This window comes from Staurois parvus, unplaced genomic scaffold, assembly GCF_062004578.1.
Source record: "Staurois parvus isolate SC_StPar_1 unplaced genomic scaffold, SC_StPar_1.0 ptg001460l, whole genome shotgun sequence".
Taxonomy (NCBI): domain Eukaryota; kingdom Metazoa; phylum Chordata; class Amphibia; order Anura; family Ranidae; genus Staurois; species Staurois parvus.
This window is the reverse complement of record NW_028319256.1, coordinates 34,627-60,000: the sequence shown is the minus strand read 5'-3', so window position 1 is coordinate 60,000 and position 25,374 is coordinate 34,627. Positions and strand designations below refer to the sequence as shown.

At 41.1% G+C, this 25,374-nt stretch overlaps 1 protein-coding gene across 1 annotated transcript in view; it reads right to left on the bottom strand.

The window, feature by feature from the left end:
- Positions 1-25,374, bottom strand: part of LOC149435860 (uncharacterized) — a 118,808-nt gene that overhangs the window by 59,206 nt on the left and 34,228 nt on the right. The window contains exons 5-6 of the mRNA XM_089662358.1: positions 8,685-8,774; positions 1,766-1,873 (exon numbers count right to left, since the gene is read on the bottom strand). Of these exons, the coding sequence (XP_089518484.1) occupies positions 1,766-1,873; positions 8,685-8,774 (198 nt within the window). The remainder of the gene's footprint in view (positions 1-1,765; positions 1,874-8,684; positions 8,775-25,374) is intronic.

The following is a 25,374-nucleotide window of genomic DNA, read 5'->3' as shown; positions in this document are numbered from 1 at the left end:
TCTGTCTGCGTGTCTGTCTGTCTGTCTGCGTGTCTGTCTGTCTGCGTGTCTGTCTGTCTGTCTGTGTGTCTGTGTCTGTCTGTCTGCGTGTCTGTCTGTCTGTCTGCGTGTCTGTCTGTCTGTGTGCGTGTCTGTCTGTGTGTCTGTCTGTCTGTGTCTGTCTGTGTGTCTGTCTGTCTGTGTGTCTGTGTGTCTGTCTGTCTGTGTGTCTGTCTGTCTGTGTGTCTGTGTGTCTGTCTGTCTGCGTGTCTGTCTGTCTGCGTGTCTGTCTGTCTGCGTGTCTGTCTGTCTGCGTGTCTGTCTGTCTGTCTGTGTGTCTGTCTGTCTGTCTGTCTGTCTGTGTGTCTGTCTGTGTGTCTGTCTGTCTGTGTGTCTGTCTGTCTGTCTGCGTGTCTGTCTGTCTGTCTGCGTGTCTGTCTGTCTGTCTGCGTGTCTGTCTGTCTGTCTGCGTGTCTGTCTGTCTGTGTGCGTGTCTGTCTGTCTGTCTGCGTGTCTGTCTGTCTGTGTGCGTGTCTGTCTGTCTGTCTGCGTGTCTGTCTGCGTGTCTGTCTGTCTGTCTGCGTGTCTGTCTGTCTGTCTGCGTGTCTGTCTGTCTGTGTCTGTCTGTCTGTGTCTGTCTGTGTGTCTGTCTGTCTGCGTGTCTGCCTGCGTGCCTGTCTGCCTGCGTGTCTGTCTGCGTGCGTGTCTGTCTCCACGCTGGGCGTTGTGCTTCCGCTGCGGTGTAAATACTCCTGCTTGCAGCATCTTTGGGGCATGTTTGTTCAGTTAATAAAAAAGCCCCAAAAACTCCTCTTCCCATTGAAATCAATAGAAAACGCCTCCGAGAAGTATTTTTGGTGCAGTTTTTAACCAGTTCTGCGCCGCCTTTTAGCAGAAATACAGCTACAGGGCAGCACGGGTGCGCAAAATCACGTATATACACGTGATTTTGCAGTTCCGGGTTGCGGCCTCCCTCAGCTGCCAATCATCAGGGCCCAGTCAGTGATTTCTCGCCAGCACTTGGTGATCGGCAACGGAGGTACAGACCTGTGTATGAACAACACAGATCTCTCCCCTGTCAGCTCCTGCGCACTGCTTTGTATGGCTCTGCATGAAGACTCACATGTGACTCACATGCCTGATGAAGGGGTCCTGCGAGACTCCGAAACGTTGCCTTGCTGTAACTATGTGATCATTCATTAAAACCTTTGGAGCCGTATTGGTGATCCTCGGTGTGCTGGTGACATTTTTCCTTGCTGATTTTGTTTGGTTCCAGCGGACGGTCGCTGCAGCACCCACTTAAACACAGCCATTTTTAACGCAGGAACGTGTGCGTTTGGATTGTACACTTGCATTGGGATGTCAGTGACACCAAGTCAGTTCCCCCCAGTGTCAGAATGAGCACAGCAGTCTTGCTATAGGTCGCTGATCGCCGCCATTACTAGTAAAATAAATAAATAATCCCAGTATATACTGTATACCATTTGTAGACACTATAACTTTCACATAAACCAATTAATTTACACGTATTGAGATTTTGTTTTTAGCAAAGACACGGAGCAGAATACATTTTGGCCTAAATTTATGCTAAAATGTTATTTTTTTACTGTATCTATGTTTAGTAGCAAAAAGTCAAAAACGTCCAGCAGAAGGCTCCTCTGGTCCACCAACATTCTGGAGTTATACCCAACTCTACTACCTGGGGCTGTACAAGAGGCCTGTTGGCTGATGCATGGCTTACATTGTATACCAGATTGTGGATATATCTGGACTTTCACAAACTTACCACCAAAATTCCTCAGGAAGTGTAATGATAAACCAAACAAGACCAATGCTGTGATGGATGATACCATAAAGATTACCCCGACAACAACTTTCATCCTTGGACCCGATACTATAAAATAAAAGCACAATAAAGTGTAATTGTATTTCTGAATGTCTGGAAAACAATCCCAACAACATTTCTGCTTTTCCCGACTATAAACCGATGTCTACGATGTTTCCTTCACTTTAACAGCTCCGCATCTTAACCTCCCCAAATGTGAGGATTGGATTGTACAACTCTCTATATGCTCCTCAAGCAAGAGGTTGCTTATTTTTTCACTTTCTGCCCCAGGATGCTTCCTGACTGGTGATGGATGAACTGGTCTGGGTTCAGATTAGACATCTGCAGAATGAAAACATTTGTTTTGTGTGGATTTGTTAATTTACTAATTTTGTTTTGTTGCATTTGTAACGAATTTCGTTTCAATTTGTTTAATTTCAATTTGTTTTCGACCGAGTTCAATTCAATCCAAATTCATTGTGAAGAGAAGCTGGTCCTATTGAAAATCAAATTTCAGAGGATCTTTTCCTTTCCTTTCCTCTGAAACATGATGGATCTACAGCTACATCCTATTCTTTTATATTCAGGTGTGCAGAACCACCTGGCCACCTCTGATTGCTTGCTGCTATGAGCCTAGGGGGAATGGAAAACTTCTCTGGATTTCTCCTTCAAGTGCAACAAACTGCTCTTCTGACCATCTTGGTTTGCGAAAATCATTTTGTTCCTCACATTTAGGTACTGAAAATGTGATGGCTTTCACTTTGTGACTATAATAAGCATACATTATTCCTAATAATAATTTGCGATGTCATCAATGTTTCTTATATTTGTTTGTTGAAAGCAATCTGTCTGATACCAGGAGGCTGATGTGTGTCTGTAGCGAAAGGAACAGACAATGTTAACAGACGATTATCACTTTTTTGAATATCAATCTGTTGTGTATGTCTGGCATCACAGAACATTCTCAGCACTTTCTGGAGCCCGGGGTTGGTGGTCAGGAAGATCTTCTGGGTCCAAAATCTGCCTTTGAAGATGGGCAGATAGACCAGGTAAATATTTAATGAGAGCCTTGAGAAAAAAGAAAAACAGGAATTACAGTCAGGTCCATAAATATTGGGACATTGACACAATTCTAACATTTTTGGCTCTATACACCACCACAATGGATTTGAAATGAAACGAACAAGATGTGCTTTAACTGCAGACTGTCAGCTTTAATTTGAGGGTATTTACATCCAAATCAGGTGAACGGTGTAGGAATTACAACAGTTTGCATATGTGCCTCCCACTTGCTAAGTGACCAAAAGTAATGGGACAGAATAATAATCATAAATCAAACTTTCACTTTTTAATACTTGGTTGCAAATCCTTTGCAGTCAATGACAGCCTGAAGTGTGGAACGCATAGACATCACCAGACGCTGGGTTTCATCACTGGTGATGCTCTGCCAGGCCTCTACTGCAACTGTCTTCAGTTCCTGCTTGTTCTTGGGGCATTTTCCCTTCAGTTTTGTCTTCAGCAAGTGAAATGCATGCTCAATCGGATTCAGGTCAGGTGATTGACTTGGCCATTGCATAACATTCCACTTCTTTCCCTTAAAAAACTCTTTGGTTGCTTTTGCAGTATGCTTTGGGTCATTGTCCATCTGCACTGTGAAGCGGCGTCCAATGAGTTCTGAAGCATTTGGTTGAATATGAGCAGATAATATTGCCCGAAACACTTCAGAATTCATCCTGCTGCTTTTGTCAACAGTCACATCATCAATAAATACAAGAGAACCAGTTCCATTGGCAGCCATACATGCCCACGCCATGACACTAGCACCACCATGCTTCACTGATGAGGTGGTATGCGACGGATCATGAGCAGTTCCTTTCCTTCTCCATACTCTTCTCTTCCCATCACTCTGGTACAAGTTGATGTCGGTCTTATCTGTCCATAGGATGTTGTTCCAGAACTGTGAAGGCTTTTTTAGATGTCGTTTGGCAAACTCTAATCTGGCCTTCCTGTTTTTGAGGCTCACCAATGGTTTACATCTTGTGGTGAACCCTCTGTATTCACTCTGGTGAAGTCTTCTCTTGATTGGTGACTTTGACACACATACACCTACCTCCTGGAGAGTGTTCTTGATCTGGCCAACTGTTGTGAAGGGTGTTTTCTTCACCAGGGAAAGAATTCTTCAGTCATCCTCCACAGTTGTTTTCCGTGGTCTTCCGGGTCTTTTGGTGTTGCTGAGCTCACCGGTGCATTCCTTCTTTTTAAGAATGTTCCAAACGATTGTTTTGGCCACGCCTAATGTTTTTGCTATCTCTCTGGTGGGTTTGTTTTGTTTTTTCATCCTAATGATGGCTTGCTTCACTGATAGTGACAGCTCTTTGGATCTCATCTTGAGAGTTGACAGCAACAGATTCTAAATGCAAATAGCACACTTGAAATGAACTCTGGACCTTTTATCTGCTCGTTTGTAATTGGGATAATGAGGGAATAACACACACCTGGCCATGGAACAGCTGAGAAGCCAATTGTCCCATTACTTTTGGTCCCTTAACAAGTGGGAAGCACATATGCAAACTGTTGTAATTCCTACACCGTTCACCTGATTTGGAAGTAAATACCCTCAAAATAAAGCTGACAGTCTGCAGTTAAAGCACATCTTGTTCGTTTCATTTCAAATCCATTGTAGTGGTGTATAGAGCCAAAAATGTTAGAATTGTGTCGATGTCCCAATATTTATGGACCTGACTGTATATAGAAAAAATAAGAAATCCTAAAGGAGAACTGGTTTATTCTGCCAAAGAGATTACTAGGGTGTTCAAAGAATACTATAGTAAGTTGTATAATATTGCCTCCCAAGACCTAGTAAAAATAAGTGGTAAAGAGAGTAGAGAAAAAAGAAGAGAGTATTTTAAAAATGCAGGACTACCGAAGCTGAGTGAGGATCTATTGAATTCCCTAGATATGGAAATCACGCAGGAAGAAATAAAAAGTGCATTAAAAAGTACCATAAATGGGAAGAGCCCAGGCCCAGATGGTTATACAGTGAGGTACTATAAAAAATATGGTGACTTGTTACTACCAAAAATGGAGAAATATATGAATGCCCTGGGAGGGGAGATGGAGATGAGGCGGGAATCTTTGCAGGCCCACGTGGTATTAATCCAAAAGGAGGGGAAGGATGCTTCTCAATGCTCAAGTTATAGACCGATATCACTTCTGAACATCGACACAAAGTTATACGCAAAGGTCCTAGCAAATAGATTAAAAGACCTAATGCCAGATTGGATCCACGCTGATCAGGTGGGATTTGTGACAGGGAGAGAGGGTAGAGACAACGGTCTGAGAACTCTGTTGCTTATCCAGAAGGCCAGGAAGGGGAAGATGCCGGTAGTGGTGCTTTCGATAGATGCTGAAAAAGCATTTGATAGAGTTAACTGGAGCTTTATGATAGATACTCTGGAGACTTTAGGAGTGGGAGCAAGAATGAGGGAGTGGATAGGAAAATTGTACAGAGAACCTTCCGCGGTCATTGTGGTTAATGGGGAGAGGTCAGAAACTATAGGAATGTCAAATGGAACTAGACAAGGATGTCCACTGTCCCCATTGTTGTATGTGCTGTCACTGGAACCCTTGCTGGCAACAATTAGGAAAAATATAGATATAACAGGGGTGCAGATAGGAGGGGAAGATCATAAAGTAGCAGCTTTTGCAGATGACCTGTTGTTTTATGTGGGAAATCCGAGGATAACACTTCCCAACTTAATGAAGAGCTTAAAGGAATATGGGGAGTTATCAAACCTGAAAATTAATCCATCAAAAACTGAGATTTTAAACGTTAATCTCCCAACTAGCGAAAAAGAAAAAATACAAAAAGAATTCCCTTTTATATGGAAAAACAGAGAGATAAAGTATTTAGGGGTTAAATTATCTGCCTCACTTACGAACTTATATAAGCTAAATTATATCCCACTCTTAAATGAGATTAAGGAGGAACTGAGGAAATTGGGAAGAGGTAACCCGTCTTGGATATAAATCTGATAAAAATGATAATTGTACCAAAAATTTTATATAAATTTCAGATGGTCCCAGTTAAAATCCCGGATGTATTCTTTAAAGTAATAAAAAAGATGCTAACAAGATATATATGGAAAAACAAAAAACCTAGATCATATGACCTGCTGAGTAGAAATAAGGAGAAGGGAGGCTTGGGATTGCCTGACATTAAGAGATACTATAGAGCTGTAATCCTAGCGAGAACATATGATTGGACACATAACCCGGAGGGGAAAAGATGGGTTGGGATTGAGAATGAATTAAGCGGAACTACCCTGAGTAAAAGTATATGGGTCCCAGCAAAATATAGAGGTTTAAAAGATTCCACGAGTGTTTTCACATTAAATGTTTTAAAGGTGTGGGATAATTTGCACAAATGTATGAAATGGGATTTCAATTCACAATTAATATCACTTAGGAACACAGATTTTTTTCCCCCAGGTAGGGAGGAGAGTACAGGAAAATGGTTTAAAAAAGAGGATATTCAACTGAAAGATGTTATGGATGGACAGCAGTTGAGAACACTTAAGGATTTAAAAAAAGACAAGGGAGAACTTTTTATTAAAATAGATGAATGGAGATATCACCAATTAGAGCACTTTGTTGGAAGTCTTCCGAAACCTTTGAGAATGAGAAGGGATTGGAACTCGTTTGAGAGGTTGTTGGATGCACGTGGAGAAGGGAAACGGGGCACAGCTAAGGTTTATAAGATTCTCACTGAGTTAGTCACACACACAAAGCCAATGTATTTAGCAAAATGGGAAAGAGATTTGGTAATAGAAATAGATGAGGATAAACAAGGGAAAATATATAGATTGATACACGAGAATATAAGTATGAGAGAGGTGGAGGTAAATTATAAATGTTTATCGAGATGGCACATTGCACCGATCGTGGAACACAAGATGAATGGGGAAAAGGCTTCAGAGTGCTGGAGAGGATGTGGAAGAATAGGTACCTTATATCATCTATGGTGGGAGTGCCCAATGATACAGGCCTTCTGGGTGAAAATAGTCCAATTAATTGAGATAATCACTGGGATAAAAATAGGATTGAATCCAGAGATGTGTCTATTACATAGTACAGATCTACCAGTAAATGGATATAAAGACTCTGGTGTATGGCAATACCTGAATGCGGCAAAAGGTCTGATTCCTAGGTTTTGGCATAGACCAGAGATACCGAGGGAGGAGGATTGGGTAGAAAGAACAAATCAGACGTGCAAGATGGAGAAATTATATTACATGCAAGAAGACAGGATGGGGTTATTTTTCAAGAGATGGAGGAAATGGGAAGATTTTGTAGCAAGATCCAAGAAGTAACAATTTAGGAAAAGGAGGAAGAACTTGTATATTCTATCTGGGGGAAAAAAAAAAAGTCCTTAGAACTATGCAGAGGGGGAGGGTTTATTAATGGGGAAATGGGGATATTTTAGGGGGTGGGTGGGTTCTAGGAGTGGGCGGGGGGTCTTTGAGGGAACAAATTAGGGGTAGAAAAGTATTTAAGGGTTCCGAAAATGTTTTTTTTTGTAAATGAAATTGATGAAGAAATGTGTATATTATATGGAAAATAAATAAATATTTAAATTAAAAAAAAAAAAAGGAAGATCTTCTGGGTCCTCAATCTGATATCACATGTCCTAGTATCTGAGGTAGAGACGTGCAATTCATTTTGTTCCAAAACGAAATTTGGATGACATTTTTGTTATTCAGAGATTCAGATGTATCCGAATTTCCAAATTACAGTAGTAATGAACATAAACAAACCCAAAATAACAAAACAAAATTTTGTCTAAAATAATTCTAATGAAATTTGAAAACAAATTCAAACTGTAATCATATTGCCAACTATTGCTGATTTTCCTTTAAATACTGTGTGCATTGGTGTTAAAATATAGACATCTTTCGAAATTCGAATTTTGAAAAGAATAGAATAGAAAATAAAAAGAATAAAAATAAAGGATAATGAAAAGAATAGTATATAGTAGAAAGAATATAGCCATCTTTTGAAATGTTTAATAGAATATAGCTGTCTTCCGAAATTCACATTTTAAAAAAGAATAGAATAGACAAAAAAAATAATAAATCAGAATAAAATAGAATAGAAAATTAAGGAATAAAAAAGAAAATAAGACTAGAATTGAAAACAAAATAAAATGATAGAAAATAATAAAATAGTATAGAAAAGAGAATATAGCCATCTTTTGAAATTTCGAATAGAATAGATTAAAATAGTATAGAATATAACTGTCTTCTGAAATTCACATTTCAAAGAATAGAAAAGAATAGAATAAAGCAAACTAATATAGAAACAAATAGAATAAAAAATAAAAGAACAGAATATAAAATAAAGGAAATGATAGAAAATAGAACAGTATAGAAAAGTGAGAATATTGCCATCTTTCGAAATTTTAATTCCGAATAGAATAGAAAAAAATAGAATATAGCCGTCTTCCGAAACAAAATTCACATTTCAAAAAGAATAGAAGAATAAAACAGAAACAAATAGCATAGAATCAATATAGTCATCTTCCAAAATTCAAATTTTTGTTTTTGATTCAAAATAATTTCCAATTAATTCCACATTTGACTCAATTCGAATCCATTGTAAAAAAAATGTAATCTGGTCAAAAACAAATAAACAAAACTAAATGAAATGAATTTAGTTACAAATGCAACAAAACAAAATCTAGTAACCTAAAATAGAATTTGAAACTAAATGAATGTTTTTGTTCTGCACGTCTAATCTGAGGTTATACAACAGTTTTAATGACATATACACTCCTTGCGGCATTTATTTACTTCCAGATAAAATAGCAAAAAAAACTTACTTTTATTAAAAAAGATCCTCAAACAGTATGTTACACATGAGATTGTGAATGCAACTGAAGGAAGAGAATTACTGATCGCTGGATTCCGTCCTATAAAAGAAAAACACAACAGATATTATCTCAGCCCTGCATGTCTGGAGAACCCAACACTTCTATATATACTGACTGTACATTTATCATTGCAGGTGAAGCATTTATATTACTGGATTAGAATAGGTAGAATAGGAGGCTACTAGTGTTCAGGGTATCCGCTCACTAAATATACACTATACTGCCTGAAGTATTGGGCCCGCCCTCCCAATCATGTGATTCAGGTGTTCCAATCCCCTCCCAATCATGTGATTCAGGTGTTCCAATCCCCTCCATGGACACAGGTGTATACAATCAAGCCCCTAGACATGCAGACGGCTTCTACAAACATTGGTGAAAGAATGGGTCGCTCTCAGGAGCTCAGTGACTCCAAGCGTAGTCCCGTGATAGGTGGCCACCTGTGCAATAAGTCCATCCGTGACATTTCCTGGCTACTAAATATTCCACGCTCAACTGTTAGTGGGATTATAACAAAGTGGAAGAAACTGGGAGCAACAGCCACTCAGCCACCAAGTGGTAGGCCACGTCATATGACAGGGCGGGGTCAGCGCATGCTGAAGCGCACAGTGTGCACATATAAGTGGCTGTGCGGGCCATGTTTTGCGTGGGCACATTTGAATAGACTTCCGTGCCCAGTGACACGCAGAGAAGCAGTTCCTGCACTTCTTCCGAAAACGCAACCCGCATGGTATGGTTGCGTTTTTCCAGTGCGGGTGGTGTGCCATTAGAACTAATGGCACCCGCCCGCAGGTCTGCATTTCTCTGTGCGGGTGGTGCGGAATTTTCATGCAGATCCACGCAACACCACCCGCACAGATGTGAACCTAGCCTTAGTGGGATTATAACAAAGTGGAAGCAACTGGGAACAACAGCCACTCAGCCACCAAGTGGTAGGCCAAGTAAAATGACAGGGCGGGGTCAGCGCATGCTGAAGCGCACAGTGCGCAGAAGTCTCCAACTGTCTGCAGAGTCAATAGCTAAAGACCTCCAAACTTGGTATGGCCTTCAGATGAGCCCAACAACAGTGCGTAGAGAGCTTCATAGAATGGGTTTCCATGGCTGAGCAGCTGCACCCAAGCCTTCCATCACCAAGTGCAATGCAAAGCGTTGGATGCCATGGTGTAAAGCACGCTGCCACTGGACTCTAGAGCAGGGGAGACGTGTTCTCAGGAGCAACCAATCATAATTCTCTGTCTGGCAATCAGATGGACGTGTCTGGGTTTGGTGGTTGCCAGGAGAACAGTACTTGCCTGACTGCATTGTGCCAACATTTGGTGGAGGGGGGATTATGGTGTGGGGGTGGTTTTTTAGGGGTTGGGCTTGGCCCCCTAGTTCCAGTGAAGGGAACTCATAAGGCGACATTTTGGACAATTTCATGCTCCCAACTTTGAGGGAAGAGTTTGGGGATGGCCCCTTCCTGTTCCAACATGACTGCGCACCAGTGCACAAAGCAAGGTCCATAAAGACATGGAGGAGCGAGTTTGAAGTGGAGGAACTTGACTGGCCTGCACAGAGTCCTGACCTCAACCCCATAGAACACCTTTGGAATGAATTAGAGCAGAGAATGCGAGCCAGGCCTCCTCCCCCGACATCAGTTCCTGACCTGACAAATGTGCTTCTGGAAGAATGGTCCAACCTTTCCATAGACACCCTCCTAAACCTTATGGACGGCCTTCCCAGAAGAGTTGAAGCGGTTATAGCTGCAAAGGGCGGGGCCAACTCAATATTGAACCCTACGGACTAAGACTGGGGGGCCATTACAGGTCGTGTGAGGAAAGGCAGGAGGCCCAATACTTTTTGCAATATAGTGTAGGGGTGGCCCAGTAACCAAGCACTACTTATCAACAAACAGAATTTTTTGTGAACTAGATGTCCACCAGAAAGCGGTTACATTAAGGGACCAATGCAGTAAACCATATGTGAGTATTTTACAAAACTGCATTTATTGATTACAATATTAAATATATGTGCATATAGAGTTCAAAAAATGAATCTAAAAACAAACCCAAGCCAATATCCATCACCTCACCCCAGACAATGTTGTCTGTCCTTAAAATGAAATTAAACATGACGTCACGGTATGGCCATATAGATAAGAGTATAGGAGACCACACAGCGGCTTACACAGGTCATCTGTCCGGTCACTACTCAGTATTATGGGCTAGCCCCCTTATTTTGGATAGTCAAAGATGGGCGTAGTGCAAAGTATTTAGGGAATGGTAGACAGTCCTGTGGCTGTGTGAATGCAGCTTGCACCAGGTGGATGTCCTGCTGTGAAGAGTCCTCAACTGTAATAAATTTGTTCTCCAGAAAGCTCATTTGTTGTTACAAGTCCCACGACTTCTATCACTGGATTCATTGTACAGTCTTATGGTGGGAGACTGAAGAGACATCTAGTGGTAGGCAGTTCAGAACAGGTAAAGTTGTCAGCGAGGCAGTAACAACAGTAGTTCATAAGCAGAGAAGAAGGTAGTCGGTACACAGAGTTCAGCACAGGCTTCCAGCTTCATAGAGCAGTAAGATCAAGGTGAGATCAATTTTCCCTTTACAAGCTGAATTCACAACATGATCCAATAATTCTTCATAACCCCAAAATATTGCACGTTTATTTATTTTAGCAGCTAGGGATGAGCTTCTGGTAGGGATGAGTTCAACCCAAAACCAGCCTGTGTGCAGTTTTGGTAATGGGCGCACAAAATAGCCAGACATGACCCGTTGGCACTCCTGAAGACATTCATTTAGGTGTTGTATCACTACCGCCACTGAATGACAGCTTCCTGATGGGCTGAGTTAGGGAATGCGTAGATCTATGTGCAGGCACAGAACCCGTTCACCCTACTCATGGCCGATTATCGAATGCGCGTGCACGCAAGTGAGCATGTGTGATGTCGCATTGGCGCCAGGTGGGCTATTTACAGTTGCAAGAAAAAGTATGTGAACCCCTTGGGATTACGTGGAGTTTTGCATGAATTGGGCATAAAATGTGCTCTGAACGTCATCTAAGTCACAACAATAGAAGAACACAGTCTGCAGAACATAATACTACACAAACATTAGATGTTGCCATGGTTTAATTGCACATAACATGTAAACATTCACAGTGCAGGGAGGAAAAAGTATGTGAGTCCTTAGCTTAATGACTTCTCCCAGAGCTAATTGGAGCCAGGAGTGAGCCAACCTTGACTCCAATCAGTGTGATGATATTGGATGTGTTGCTGACAGCTGTCCTGCCCTTAAAAAACACACACCTGTTTTGGGTTTATTGGTTTCAAGAAGCACTGTCTGATGTGAACCATGCCTCGCAGAAAAGAGCTCTCAGAAGACCTACGATCAAGAATTGTTGACTTGCATGAAGCTGGAAAGGGTTACAAAAGTATCTCCAAAAGGCTTGATGTTCCTGTGTCCACGGTAAGACAGACTGTCTACAAATGGAGAAAGTTTAGCACTGTTGCTACTCTCCCTAGGCGTGGTCGTCCTGTAAAAATGACTGCAAGAGCACAGCGCAGAATGCTGCACGAGGTAAAGAAGAATCCCAGAGTGTCAGCTAAAGACCTACAGAAATCTCTGGCACATGCTAACATTTTTGTTGACACATCTACAATAAGGAAAACATTAAACAAGAATGGAGTACATGGGAGGACACCACGGAGGAAGCCATTCCTGTCCAAAAAGAATATTGCAGTACGTTTTAAGTATGCAAAAGAGCACCTGGATGTTCCACAGCACTACTGGCAAAATATACTGTGGACAGATGAAACCAAGATTGAGTTGTTTGGGAAGAACACACAACACTATGTGTGGAGAAAAAAAGGCCCAGCACACCAACATCAAAACCTCATCCCCACTGTGAAACATGGCGGAGGGAGCATCATGGTTTGGGGCTGCTTTGCTGCCTCAGGGCCTGGACGGATTGTTGTCATTGATGGGAAAATGAAATCCAGAGTTTATCAAGACATTTTGCAGGAAAACGTACGACCATCTGTCCACCAACTGAAGGTCCACAGAGGATGGGTGATGCAACAGGACAATGACCCAAAGCATACAAGTCATTCAACAAAACAATGGCTGCAACAGCACAGAATACGCCTTCTGGAGTGGCCCAGTCAGAGTCCTGACCTCAACCCGATTGAAATGCTGTGGAATGACCTTGAGAGAGCGATTCACACCAGACATCCCAAGAATATTGCTACACTGAAACAGTTTTGTGAAGAGGAGTGGTCCAAAATGACTCCAGATCGTTGTGCAGGTCTGATCTGCAACTACAGGAAACGTTTGGTTGAGGTTATTGCTGCCAAAGGAGGGTCAACCAGTTATTAAGTCCAAAGGTTCACATACTTTTTCCTCCCTGCACTGTGAATGTTTACATGTTATGTGTAATTAAACCATGGCAACATCTAATGTTTGTGTAGTATTATGTTCAGCAGACTGTGTTCTTCTATTGTTGTGACTTAGATAACGTTCAGAGCACATTTTATGCCCAATTCATGCAAAACTCCACGTAATCCCAAGGGGTTCACATACTTTTTCTTGCAACTGTAAGTTGGGCCTGTGCCTTGTATTAGTACCGTTTGGTATATTACTTTTGAGCACCCGTGCATCCTGTGACCTGTGATTCTGTTGCTGATCTGACCTGGTATTGACCCTGCTTGAACTCTGCCTGCACCGATCCCTGGCCTGCCCTCTGTCTATTCTTCTGCCTGCCGTTTCTGCTTACTCTGCCTGTTAGTTGCCGACCCGGACCGCCTGACCTTGCCTTACTCTGCTCCTGCACCTGAACTGGCTTATCCTTGCCAGTATCCTGCTCCTGCACTTCTGCCAGTGTGCCATCCACCAACTGCTCCTGCATTCCTGACGCACGCCAACATCCATCCAAAGAAGTCATACCAGGCACTCATGCACCTCTGTGCTCCGACGCTCCATGTTACTCTACCAGGGCCCCTGAGCCAGAGCTGCAAGGGAAGCCTTCCTCTGCACTTCAGGTTCTACCACCAGGTACCTTACAGGTTGTTTCAAATTGTAAACACAATGGCAGGGATCCTGCATGATGTCATTGATCAAAACTGGCCATGACCATTATTGGTGAATGACATCACCCAGCATCCACATCGGTTTGTTGACATTTAGCAGGCTGCCATTGTGGTGGGGCAGCATTGTCATTGTGGTGGGTTGTCACTCTATTATTGTGATTGATGCTGGATCTACATCACGAGATGGCAGGACTGTTGTTGGATTTACATCAGGAGACATTCAGTACATACCGTCAGGTCCATAAATATTGGGACATCGACACAATTCTAACATTTTTGGCTCTATACACCACCACAATGGATTTGAAATGAAACTAAGAAGATGTGCTTTAACTGCAGATTGTCAGCTTTAATTTGAGGGTATTTACATCCAAATCAGGTGAACGGTATAGGAATTACAACAGTTTGCATTTGTGCCTCCCACTTGTTAAGGGACCAAATGTAATGGGACAGAATAATAATCATAAATCAACTTTCATTTTTTAATACTTGGTTGCAAATCCTTTGCAGTCAATTACAGCCTGAAGTGTGGAACGCATAGACATCACCAGACGCTGGGTGTCATCCCTGGTGATGCTCTGCCAGGCCTCTACTGCAACTGTCTTCAGTTCCTGCTTGTTCTTGGGGCATTTTCCCTTCAGTTTTGTCTGGAGGGCGGTGATGTCACTCTGTATAATATATCTTATATCTGGAGGGCGGTGATGTCACTCCTGTATAATATATCTTATATCTGGAGGGCGGTGATGTCACTCTGTATTTCAGCAAGTGAAATGCATGCTCAATCGGATTCAGGTCAGGTGATTGGCTTGGCCATTGCATAACATTCCACTTCTTTCCCTTAAAAAACTCTTTGGTTGCTTTTGCAGTCTGCTTTGGGTCATTGTCCATCTGCACTGTGAAGCGTCCAATGAGTTCTGAAGCATTTGGCTGAATATGAGCAGATAATATTCCCGAAACACTTCACAATTCATCCGGCTGCTTTTGTTAGCAGTCACATCATCAATAAATACAAGAGAAGCAGTTCCATTGGCAGCCATACATGCCCACGCCATGACACTACCACCACCATGATCACTGATGAGGTGGTATGCTTAGGATCATGAGCAGTTCCTTCTCCATACTCTTCTCTTCCCATCACTCTGGTACAAGTTGATCTTGGTCTCATCTGTCCATAGGATGTTGTTCCAGAACTGTGAAGGCTTTTTTACATGTCGTTTGGCAAACTCTAATCTGGCCTTCCTGTTTTTGAGGCTCACCAATGGTTTCCATCTTGTGGTGAACCCTCTGTATTCACTCTGGTGAAGTCTTCTCTTGATTGGTGACTTTGACACACATACACCTACCTCCTGGAGAGTGTTCTTGATCTGGCCAACTGTTGTGAAGGGTGTTTTCTTCACCAGGGAAAGAATTCTTCGGTCATCCACCATAGTTGTTTCCCGTGGTCTTTCCGGGTCTTTTGGTGTTGCTGAGCTCACCGAGCGTTCCTTCTTTTTAAGAATGTTCCAAACAGTTGTTTTGGCCACGCCTAATGTTTTTGCTATCTCTCTGATGGGTTTGTTTTGTTTTTTCAGCCTAATGATGGCTTCACTGATAGTGACAGCTCTTTGGATCTCATCTTGAGAGTTGACAGCAACAGATTCCAAATGCAAATAGCACACTTGAAATGAACTCTGGACCTTCTATCTGCTGATTGTAATTGGGATAATGAAGAAATAACACACACCTGGCCATGGAACAGCTGAGAAGCCAATTGTCCCATTACTTTTGGTCCCTTAACAATTGGGAGGCACATATGTAAACTGTTGTAATTCCTACACCGTTCACCTGATTTGGATGTAAATACCCTCAAATTAAAGCTGACAATCTGCAGCTAAAGCACATCTTGTTCGTTTCATTTCAAATCCATTGTGGTGGTGTTAGAATTGTGTCCATGTCCCAATATTTATGTACCTGACTGTATATTTTATAACATTTTTGGGCACATATTTTAATAAAAAAGTTATTGAGTTACTGTTTTATTGTTACGCTCCACAGAAAAAACAGCGCTGTGGTGGTAGCAATATAAGAACCCCACTAGGGGGAGTACCTTTATTGGAATAAGCGGTGGAACAGAAAACACTTGAGCCTGTGGCTTGGAGGAAGTGCCTAGGTCAGGTGGACGGCTGACCCAGGCACTTCCACCAAGCCACAGGTTCAAGTGTTTTATGTTCCATTGCTTATTCCAATAAAGGTACTCCCCCTAGTGGGGTTTTTTTTAATACATATTTTATTGATTTTACCATTTTCAATTATTACATTCACTAAAAACAATGTTTACATGTCTAATAAATAATATTTTGACATATACATAAACTAATTTACACTTTCCGCACCCCCTCCCCAATTCCTCCCACCCTTTTTCCCCACAATTCCCTCCCCGTTCCGCTCTCTATTTTCATCTTTCCTGGGAATCCTACATGATATTATTCTACCTTTGACTTATTTTCTAGTTTATTTCTTCTCGTCTTTATATTTCAGGGTACTATACTTTGATTTGATCTTCTAAAATCCTCCCATTTTTCCCATCTCTTCCGGAAGATCTCCATTCTATCCTCATCTATGTGGTAAAGTTCCTCCATTCTATATATCTGATCCACTTTTCCCATCCAGTCTTTTATTTTTGGTTCTTCTTGCTCCTTCCAGAATTTGGGTATTAAACCTTTTCCTGCATTTATATAATATAATAAGCCAGAGTTTGTATATTTTTCTACTGAGAACTTAGTACCATAGAAGAGACATATCACTGGATCTTTTGAAATGTTAATCTCAGTTATCTTCCGAATCTTGTAAATTATCCCCTCCCAATACTCTTGAATGTTAGAACATTCCCACCATATGTGTAACATTGTGCCCCTTTCCCCACATCCACGCCAACACAAAGGTGAATTATCTACACATTGTCTATGTGCTATACTAGGTGTAATATACCACCTTGCCAAATATTTGTAGTTCGTTTCCACATCCTTCATATTTACATTCCCATGTATTAATCTATATTTTCTTTTGCTTTTCCTCATCTATTTTTACTCCTAATTCGCTTTCCCATTTCTCAATAAATGGAGGAGTCGTGTCCATTAATAGTCTAGTGAACATTTTATATACTCTAGAAGTTCCATGTTTCCCATCTACACGTGTATTCATTAAGTGTTCAAATTGTCCTTTGTTCTTAAGGGTTTGGGGAGCTTCCCGACAAATTGTTTTAGTTGAAAATAACGCCACTAATCAAATCTAGTGAATAACTCTTATTTTTCAATTCCATGAATGAATATTTCCCTTTTTTTCATTATATCCCTTAATTGTGTGTCTTCCTTATTTATCCACCTCCCCGCGATACTTTCATTACCCGGTAGGAAGAACTTTGTGGACACTATTGGCATTAACATGGAATTAAATTCCCATCCCATTTGTGTACGTACTGCATCCCATATTTTTGATACATTTTGTGTATACGTACTTGTGCTATTTACCAATCCACGATATTGGGGTGGTAACCATACTATTCTGCTCAATTGTGTTTCACTTAGTGTATTTTCTATTTTTACCCAACTTTTCCCAAGTGCATTATGTGTCCAATCAAAAATTTGTGTCAACATTGCAGAATTATAGCATCTTTTCATATCTGGTACCCCCAATCCTCCATTTTCTTTGTTTTTACTTAATACTTCATAGCTTATTCTAGGTTTTTTATTCTCCCAGGTGTATCTTGTTAATATATTTTTAATTACTCTAAAATATATTCCTGGAAGCTTTATTGGTATCATATGAAATTTATACAAGATTTTTGGAACCATTACCATTTTTTTAAGTTTATTTGTCCTATCCATGATAGAGTTCCTATACCCGCTTTTCTCACTTCCCCCTTTAATCTCATTTAATAACGGGATGTAATTTGCTTTATATAAATTTTTTGTGATACAGTTACATTTATCCCCAAGTATTTTAGTTCTCTTTCCTTCCATATAAAAGGGAACTCTTACTGTAGAATTCCTTCCTCTTTATTAAGCAGGTTTACATTTATAATCTACGTTTTAGTTGGATTTATTTTTAAATTTGATATCTCACCATATTCTTTCAATGTTTTAATTAGGTTTGGCAATGTTATCCTAGGATTGACCACATAAAACAACATATCTGCATAAGCTGCCACCTTATGTTCGGTTTCTCCCATTATGTCTGTTTTTTCTTATTGTTGTTAAGAGGGATTCCAAGGACAGGACAAACAGTAATGGTGACAGTGGACATCCTTGTCTCATCCCATTATGCATCCTAAAGTACTCAGATAATTCTCCATTAACCATTATTGCTGCCGTGGGTTTACTGTATAATTTTCTTATCCATTCTCTCATTTTGGGTCCTATCCCCAAAGCCTCCAGTATGTCGAACATATATCCCCAATCTAATCTATCGAAGGCTTTTTCAGAATTGACTGAGAGTAACATGGGAATTTTTCCTTTCCTGCTTTTTTCAATAAGAAGTAGAGATCTTAATCCATTATCTCTACATTCCCTCCCCGGGACAAAACCCACCTAATCTATGTGAATCCATTCCGACATTAGATCCTTCATTCTATTAGCCAGAACTTTTGCATATAATTTAGAATCTATATTTATTAGGGATATAGATCTATAGCTGGAACACTGAGTATCATCTTTTCCTTCTTTATGTATAAATTACAACATGAGCTTTCAAGGATTCTTCCCTCATTCCCATCTCACCTCCCAAAGCATTCATATATAGCCCTAATTTGGGTATTAATTGATCTTTATATTTTTTATAGTATCTTACAGTATACCCATCAGGTCCTGGACTTTTCCCTGCTATAGTACTTTTCAATGCTAGATTTATTTCTTCCTGCGTTATTTCTTTTTCAAGGGTTTTTAATTGTTCTTTTAATTTAGGCAAACCCACCTTTTCAAGATATACCTGTCTTTTTTGTTCTTTCTTCTTCCTTTATTGACCTGTGGGGATTAATGTTATATAGCTTATTATAATATTCTTTAAATATTTTTGCTCTATTCCTAGTTGAATATACTAGTTCTCCATTACTATCTATAATTTTCTCTATGTAATTCCTAGATTTCTTTTTTCTTTACACTCTCATTAAATATTTTCCTGGTCTATCACCCCATCGATATCTCTCACATGTCATCTTATTAAACACTTTCCTCTTTTCTACCTCAAGAAAATGATTTATTTCTTCTCTTTTATTCATTATTTTGTTCTTAATCTCCTTTATTATTCTATTTTTATGTACCGTATTTTTCGCTCCATAAGACGCACCTGACCATAAGACGCACCTAGGTTTTAGAGGGGAAAAACAAGAAAAAAAAAATATTCTAAACCAATGGACTGCAGACACAGTACAGGGGATGACCAGAGACTGCGGACACAGTACAGGAGATGACCAGAGACTGCGGACACAGTACAGGTGATGACCAGAGACTGCGGACACAGTGCAGGAGATGACCAGAGACTGCGGACACGACATAGTGCAGGGGATGACCAGAGACTGCGGACACAGTGCAGGGGATGACCAGAGACTATATCACAAAAATAAAACAGAAAAAAGCCACCTAAAGTGACACGGATAGTTTGTGTCCTTAGTGCTATCTCCGACTCACTTATCATAAAAGTGTGGATTAATAAACCGAAAAATACATAATAGAAAATATGGTAGTGTGGCAAGAGCAACACCACCCAAAAGGAAAGTGGTTACTTACAAATCCACGCGGAGTAATGTAAATTTAGTAATTACAAAGAGTACTTTATTTGATCACATAGATCATAGGGATCCCTTCAGATGAAGGGATCTGATCCCTTCAGATGAAGTCCGGAATTGACGAAACGCGTTAGGGGAGTGACGTCATCACGCACGCACGCTAACCGGAAGTGTCGCCGCGGCCATTTTGTTGGTTGGATTTTCAACCTGAAACTTGAAAGAGGAATATGTGAAGCTGGATATCCCTGTTTTATATGTGAGTTACTATTAAAATTTGTCCATTTTTATGGATTCTGCCTAAGAGCCTTTTTGAGGAGTTGGGAGGAATACCTCTGAAAATGAAGGATTGAGAGATACGGATTTCCTATGTCATCTCATGCTTGAAAATACTGCAAGAGGGTAATAGTACCTAGCATCACTTTTGGCTGGAGTTTAGAGGGTACTAGTACCTAGTATCACTATACACTTGTGATTGGAGTGATCACGTTTTTCACGATTTGGGTTTATTTATTTATCTATTTATTTATTTGGATTGTGATATATATTGCACAAAATAATTTTTGGTGTGTTTTTGTGTTGTGCACAGAGTGAAGTGTGTATATATATATTTTTAAAGGGTAATACACTATGAATTTTCTTTTTTCTATTTTTCTTTCTTTGAGGTGATCATGGAGTCTTAGAACCAATTTCTGCTTTACTGGATTGAAAGAAAAAAATTTTTGGAACTTGGACACTTTAGGTTTATTGGAAAAAAAATTTTTTATATATAATTTTTTATATATTATATATTATTTTATATATATATTTTATTATAATTTTGAGATTTTTGGGGGTTTTTGGGTTTATTTTATTCTATTTTACTTTTTAAAGACAGAATTAAGTGTGGTTTTATGTAAACACAATTTAGTTGAAGTTACATTGAGTATTTTAATAATTGGAGTTTGTTGGGGATTTATGTGTATCACAAAAGGATTTATTAGATTGTAAACTTTCTAGGGAGAAAGTTGTGATTTTGTGTGAAGGGTTATAATATAGGAGCTTATTGATCGATTCATAGGGAGGTTAAGCATAAGCACGGTGAACATATCAGACAATTAAAATCATTTAAAAGCACTTGGTGTTCCTCATTTCTGGGTGATTTTGGCACATAGGGAACCATAAAGGGCAATGAGGTATTCTCTAGTTATGTGATCCTAGATTTCCATATAATTCCGTCTTGTATTTAGATTAGCCATGTATTTTTCAGATGTATTCTTGGTATAGGCCAGGGTATGTAGAATAGCTTCCTGGTAACTGGAAACTGGAACAGAAAAATATGGTGATAAAAAAACTTAATAGCACCTAGATCACACCATGGCTGCCCCTTACAGAGATAAACTAGTACTATAATTACCTTCTCAGTAACTTGGCTGTCATACCAGCATGATGAATGTAGAGACTTCCTGGGTAACCACCCCAGGTGAAACAGAGTCCACAGTAACAAGTGATTCTAGGAATATATATACAAATATATAGATCATGAGCATCAAGCAGAGATCCTGAATAATAAAAAACAACCAGAATAACGGTATATATTACCATCAGTGAAGATCAAGAGGACACCCGTCGACTTGAAATAGGATCAGGTCCTTACTGCTTGTTCAGTAGTGTATATATAGGTGGGAAGCCAGGTAGTCTCAATACATCAATTTCAAAAAGGAATATTATATATATAGCAGGCATTGGATACCTGAATCTATATACCAGTAAAGGGTTTCCAAAAATTGCTCAAACTGAGATAGTAAAAGCGGTTTCCTTAGGGATATAACTATATCACAGCGTGCAGCACCTATGTGACAGAGTGTATATATTCCTCTAAAGAGGATTTTCAAAAAATTCCCTGAAAATACAGGGGTACTAGGCACATATAGCGTTCCCTACAAACTCCATATAAGCGCTATAAATCTAAACAGCAACTACCGCGAACTGAGCCCAAATAAACAAAAATAACTTGCCACCGGTGGAAGGTATGCTCATATCTAAGATTTGCATGTGCGGACTGCTGGGATAGTAGCCTTATGGTAGTTTGTTCAGAGCCTCGTGCTTTCCTAGCATGGAGCCGGAGCAACGCCGCTCCTTCCCTCCTCGTGGGCACCGCACCCTATGAAGACGCCGAGCGTAGTGACGTCATTACGTTGACGCGTTTTGTCCGCCAATCACAGCGGACTTCGTCAGAACTGGGAGGGGACTTCACTCCATTGCCTTATATAGTACACTAATTGCATACAGAGAAATCTCCATGTCGCCCTCTTGTGTTGAAAAGATATCACTACATTGAAAAATCCAAAGTGAGTTTAAAAGAACATATATTAACTGCTGACAATACAAAGGAAGGCCTTATTTTAAATAGAAGAATCGTCTTTACTAAAAAGTAGAAGAAAGGAGACGATAATTATAATTCCAGCAACCAGAGTGAGGGAAAAGTAAGGGGACACCAGAGCCAGGTGGAAAGTCAATATTTTAATACTATTTTAATTATTATAAAGATCCAAACTGAGGTAAGACAATGCCCACCCCAAGTTGGATTTTCTATTTGGTCCCCTTAGGGCCGTCAAACCGAGAGTATATTTTACCAAGGGAAGCAATTATTTCCTTAATTTAGAAATAGCCATGTGGGCAGTATAGCACAAGGAAGGATATACGTTCAAAAAAGCTTAATTCAGGAAGACTTTAAAGTTAAGTTCTGTATTTAATCCATATGGGACAAGTGCACCCAAAGTATAGATCCAGAATTTCTCTTTTTGGAGAAGGACTTTATCGAAGTCACCCCGTCTAGCTGAGATATTTAGCAAGAAGATCCCTTTAGCTTTCAGGCCTTCTGTCCTTCCCCCATGTACTTCTTTAAAATATTGTGCCAAGGGATTCTCCTTCTCCCCCTTGCCCACATTACTATTTTCATTTCTGATATCTCGCAAGTGTTCACCAATCCTAGTTCTAAGGCTCCTATTAGTTTTTCCTATATACATCTTCTTACATGGACATTCTATCATATATATTACTCTATTACTAGAGCAGTTAATGAAACTACGTATCTGAAAAACCCGAGAACTATCTTTATTAAAAAACTGATTAGTCTTATGCACAAATGGGCAGACCTGACAGTGGCCACAGGGGAACATACCCCGCAGGCGTGTCTTCCTAGTTAGCCAGTTTCTTTGTGAGGTCCTCTGAAATTCTGACTGTACTAATATGTCATTTAGGTTCTGGGCTCTTTTCGCTACCATTTGGGGGCTCTTCTTGCTATCTGTGGATTTTGTGTTAATAAATGCCAGTGAGAGTCCAATGCCTTCCTAACTTCACTCCATTGTTGTCCAAATTTAGTTATGAATCTCACAGGTTGGTTTAGGGGGTCCGCCTCTGTTTTTGATTTTGGTTTATTTATTAATTCCTCTCTCGTTCTACCTGAGGCTTTTCGTTTAGCTCTTCTTAGGGTTCTATGTTAATACCCCCTTTCCCTAAATCTCTTATAAAGCTGAATAGATTCATTTCTATATTGAGCTTCATCTGTACAGTTCCTTTTTATTCTCTGAAACTGACCAATAGGTATGCCCTGTTTTAGACTCCTTGGATGGTAGCTACCAGCATGCAGTAGTGTATTAGCCGCCGTTTCCTTTCTGAACGTTTTAGTAACTAGTCTATTCTCATATATTGAGATTGATATTGAAATGATATTACCTCTCTATATACTATATAGGTTAGTCTGATATTTCTATCGTTCTCATTTAGGAATCCCATGAAGTTTTCCAACTGATCAATACTACCGTCCCACACCATAAGGACGTCATCAATGTACCGCAGCCATTTCACCGCATGTTGCTTAAAGGGAGTAGATGGATAAACCAACTCTTCTTCCCATAGCCCTAAATCCAGACATGCAAATGCCGGGGCCCAGGGTGCTCCCATGGAGGTACCGCATATTTGCTGATAAAAGGAACCCAGAAACTGGAAGCAATTATGGGTCAGCATGAATTCCAGAAGGTCCAGACTAAATTCATTCTGAGCTTCCATTTCAGGAAAATATGTCTCAAGGAAGAAAGCCACAGCTCTCAAACCCCAAATATGTGGAATAGAAGTATACAGTGATTCTACATCTATGCCAACCAGAAGTGCCCCCTCAGGTACTTTGAAGTTTGCAATTTTTTTCAATACATCTCCCGTATCCCTTACATAAGATCTAAGTTCAAGGACCAAGTCCTTAATAAGATCATCGACAAACCTACCAATTCATTCTAGTGGGCCTTTAATGGCAGATACTATCGGGCGTCCCGGTGGTTGGGTAGGATTTTTATGAATTTTTGTGATTACATAGAACGTAGGAATATTATAGACATCTACTCTCAACATATCTCCTTCCTGTTTGGTTAAAAGATTTACTTCTCGCGCCAATTCCACTTTTTTGTTCAAAGCTGCAACCAATTTAGGGAAGGGATTCGTAGAAAGTTTACAATATACAATGGCCAGAGACTGCGGACACAGTGCAGGGGATGACCAGAGACTGCGGACACAGTGCAGGGGATGACCAGAGACTGCGGACACAGTGCAGGGAATGACCAGAGACTGCAGACAGTGCAGGGAATGACCAGAGACTGCGGACAGTGCAGGGAATGACCAGAGACTGCAGACAGTGCAGGGGATGACCAGAGACTGCGGACACAGTGCAGTGGATGACCAGAGACTGCGGACACAGTGCAGGGTATGACCAGAGACTGCGGACACAGTGCAGGGGATGACCAGAGACTGCGGACACAGTGCAGGGGATGACCAGAGACTGCGGACACAGTGCAGGGGATGACCAGAGACTGCGGACACAGTGCAGGGGATGACCAGAGACTGCGGACACAGTGCCGGGGATGACCAGAGACTGCGGACACAGTGCAGAGGATGACCAGAGACTGCGGACACAGTGCAGGGGATGACCAGAGACTGCGGACACAGTGCAGGGGATGACCAGAGACTGCGGACACAGTGCAGGGAATGACCAGAGACTGCGGACACAGTGCAGGGAATGACCAGAGACTGCAGACAGTGCAGGGAATGACCAGAGACTGCGGACAGTGCAGGGAATGACCAGAGACTGCAGACAGTGCAGGGAATGATCAGAGACTGCAGACAGTGCAGGGAATGACCAGAGACTGCAGACAGTGCAGGGAATGACCAGAGACTGCAGACAGTGCAGGGAATGACCAGAGACTGCGGACACAGTGCAGGAGATGACCAGAGACTGCGGACACAGTGCAGGGGATGACCAGAGACTGCGGACACAGTGCAGGGAATGACCAGAGACTGCAGACAGTGCAGGGAATGACCAGAGACTGCAGACAGTGCAGGGAATGACCAGAGACTGCAGACAGTGCAGGGAATGACCAGAGACTGCGGACACAGTGCAGTGGATGACCAGAGACTGCGGACACAGTGCAGGGGATGACCAGAGACTGCGGACACAGTGCAGGGGATGACCAGAGACTGCGGACACAGTGCAGGGGATGACCAGAGACTGCGGACACAGTGCAGGGGATGACCAGAGACTGCGGACACAGTGCAGGGGATGACCAGAGACTGCGGACACAGTGCAGGGGATGACCAGAGACTGCGGACACAGTGCAGGGGATGACCAGAGACAGCGGACACAGTGCAGGGGATGACCAGAGACTGCGGACACAGTGCAGGGGATGACCAGAGACTGCGGACACAGTGCAGGGAATGACCAGAGACTGCAGAAAGTGCAGGGAATGACCAGAGACTGCGGACAGTGCAGGGAATGACCAGAGACTGCAGA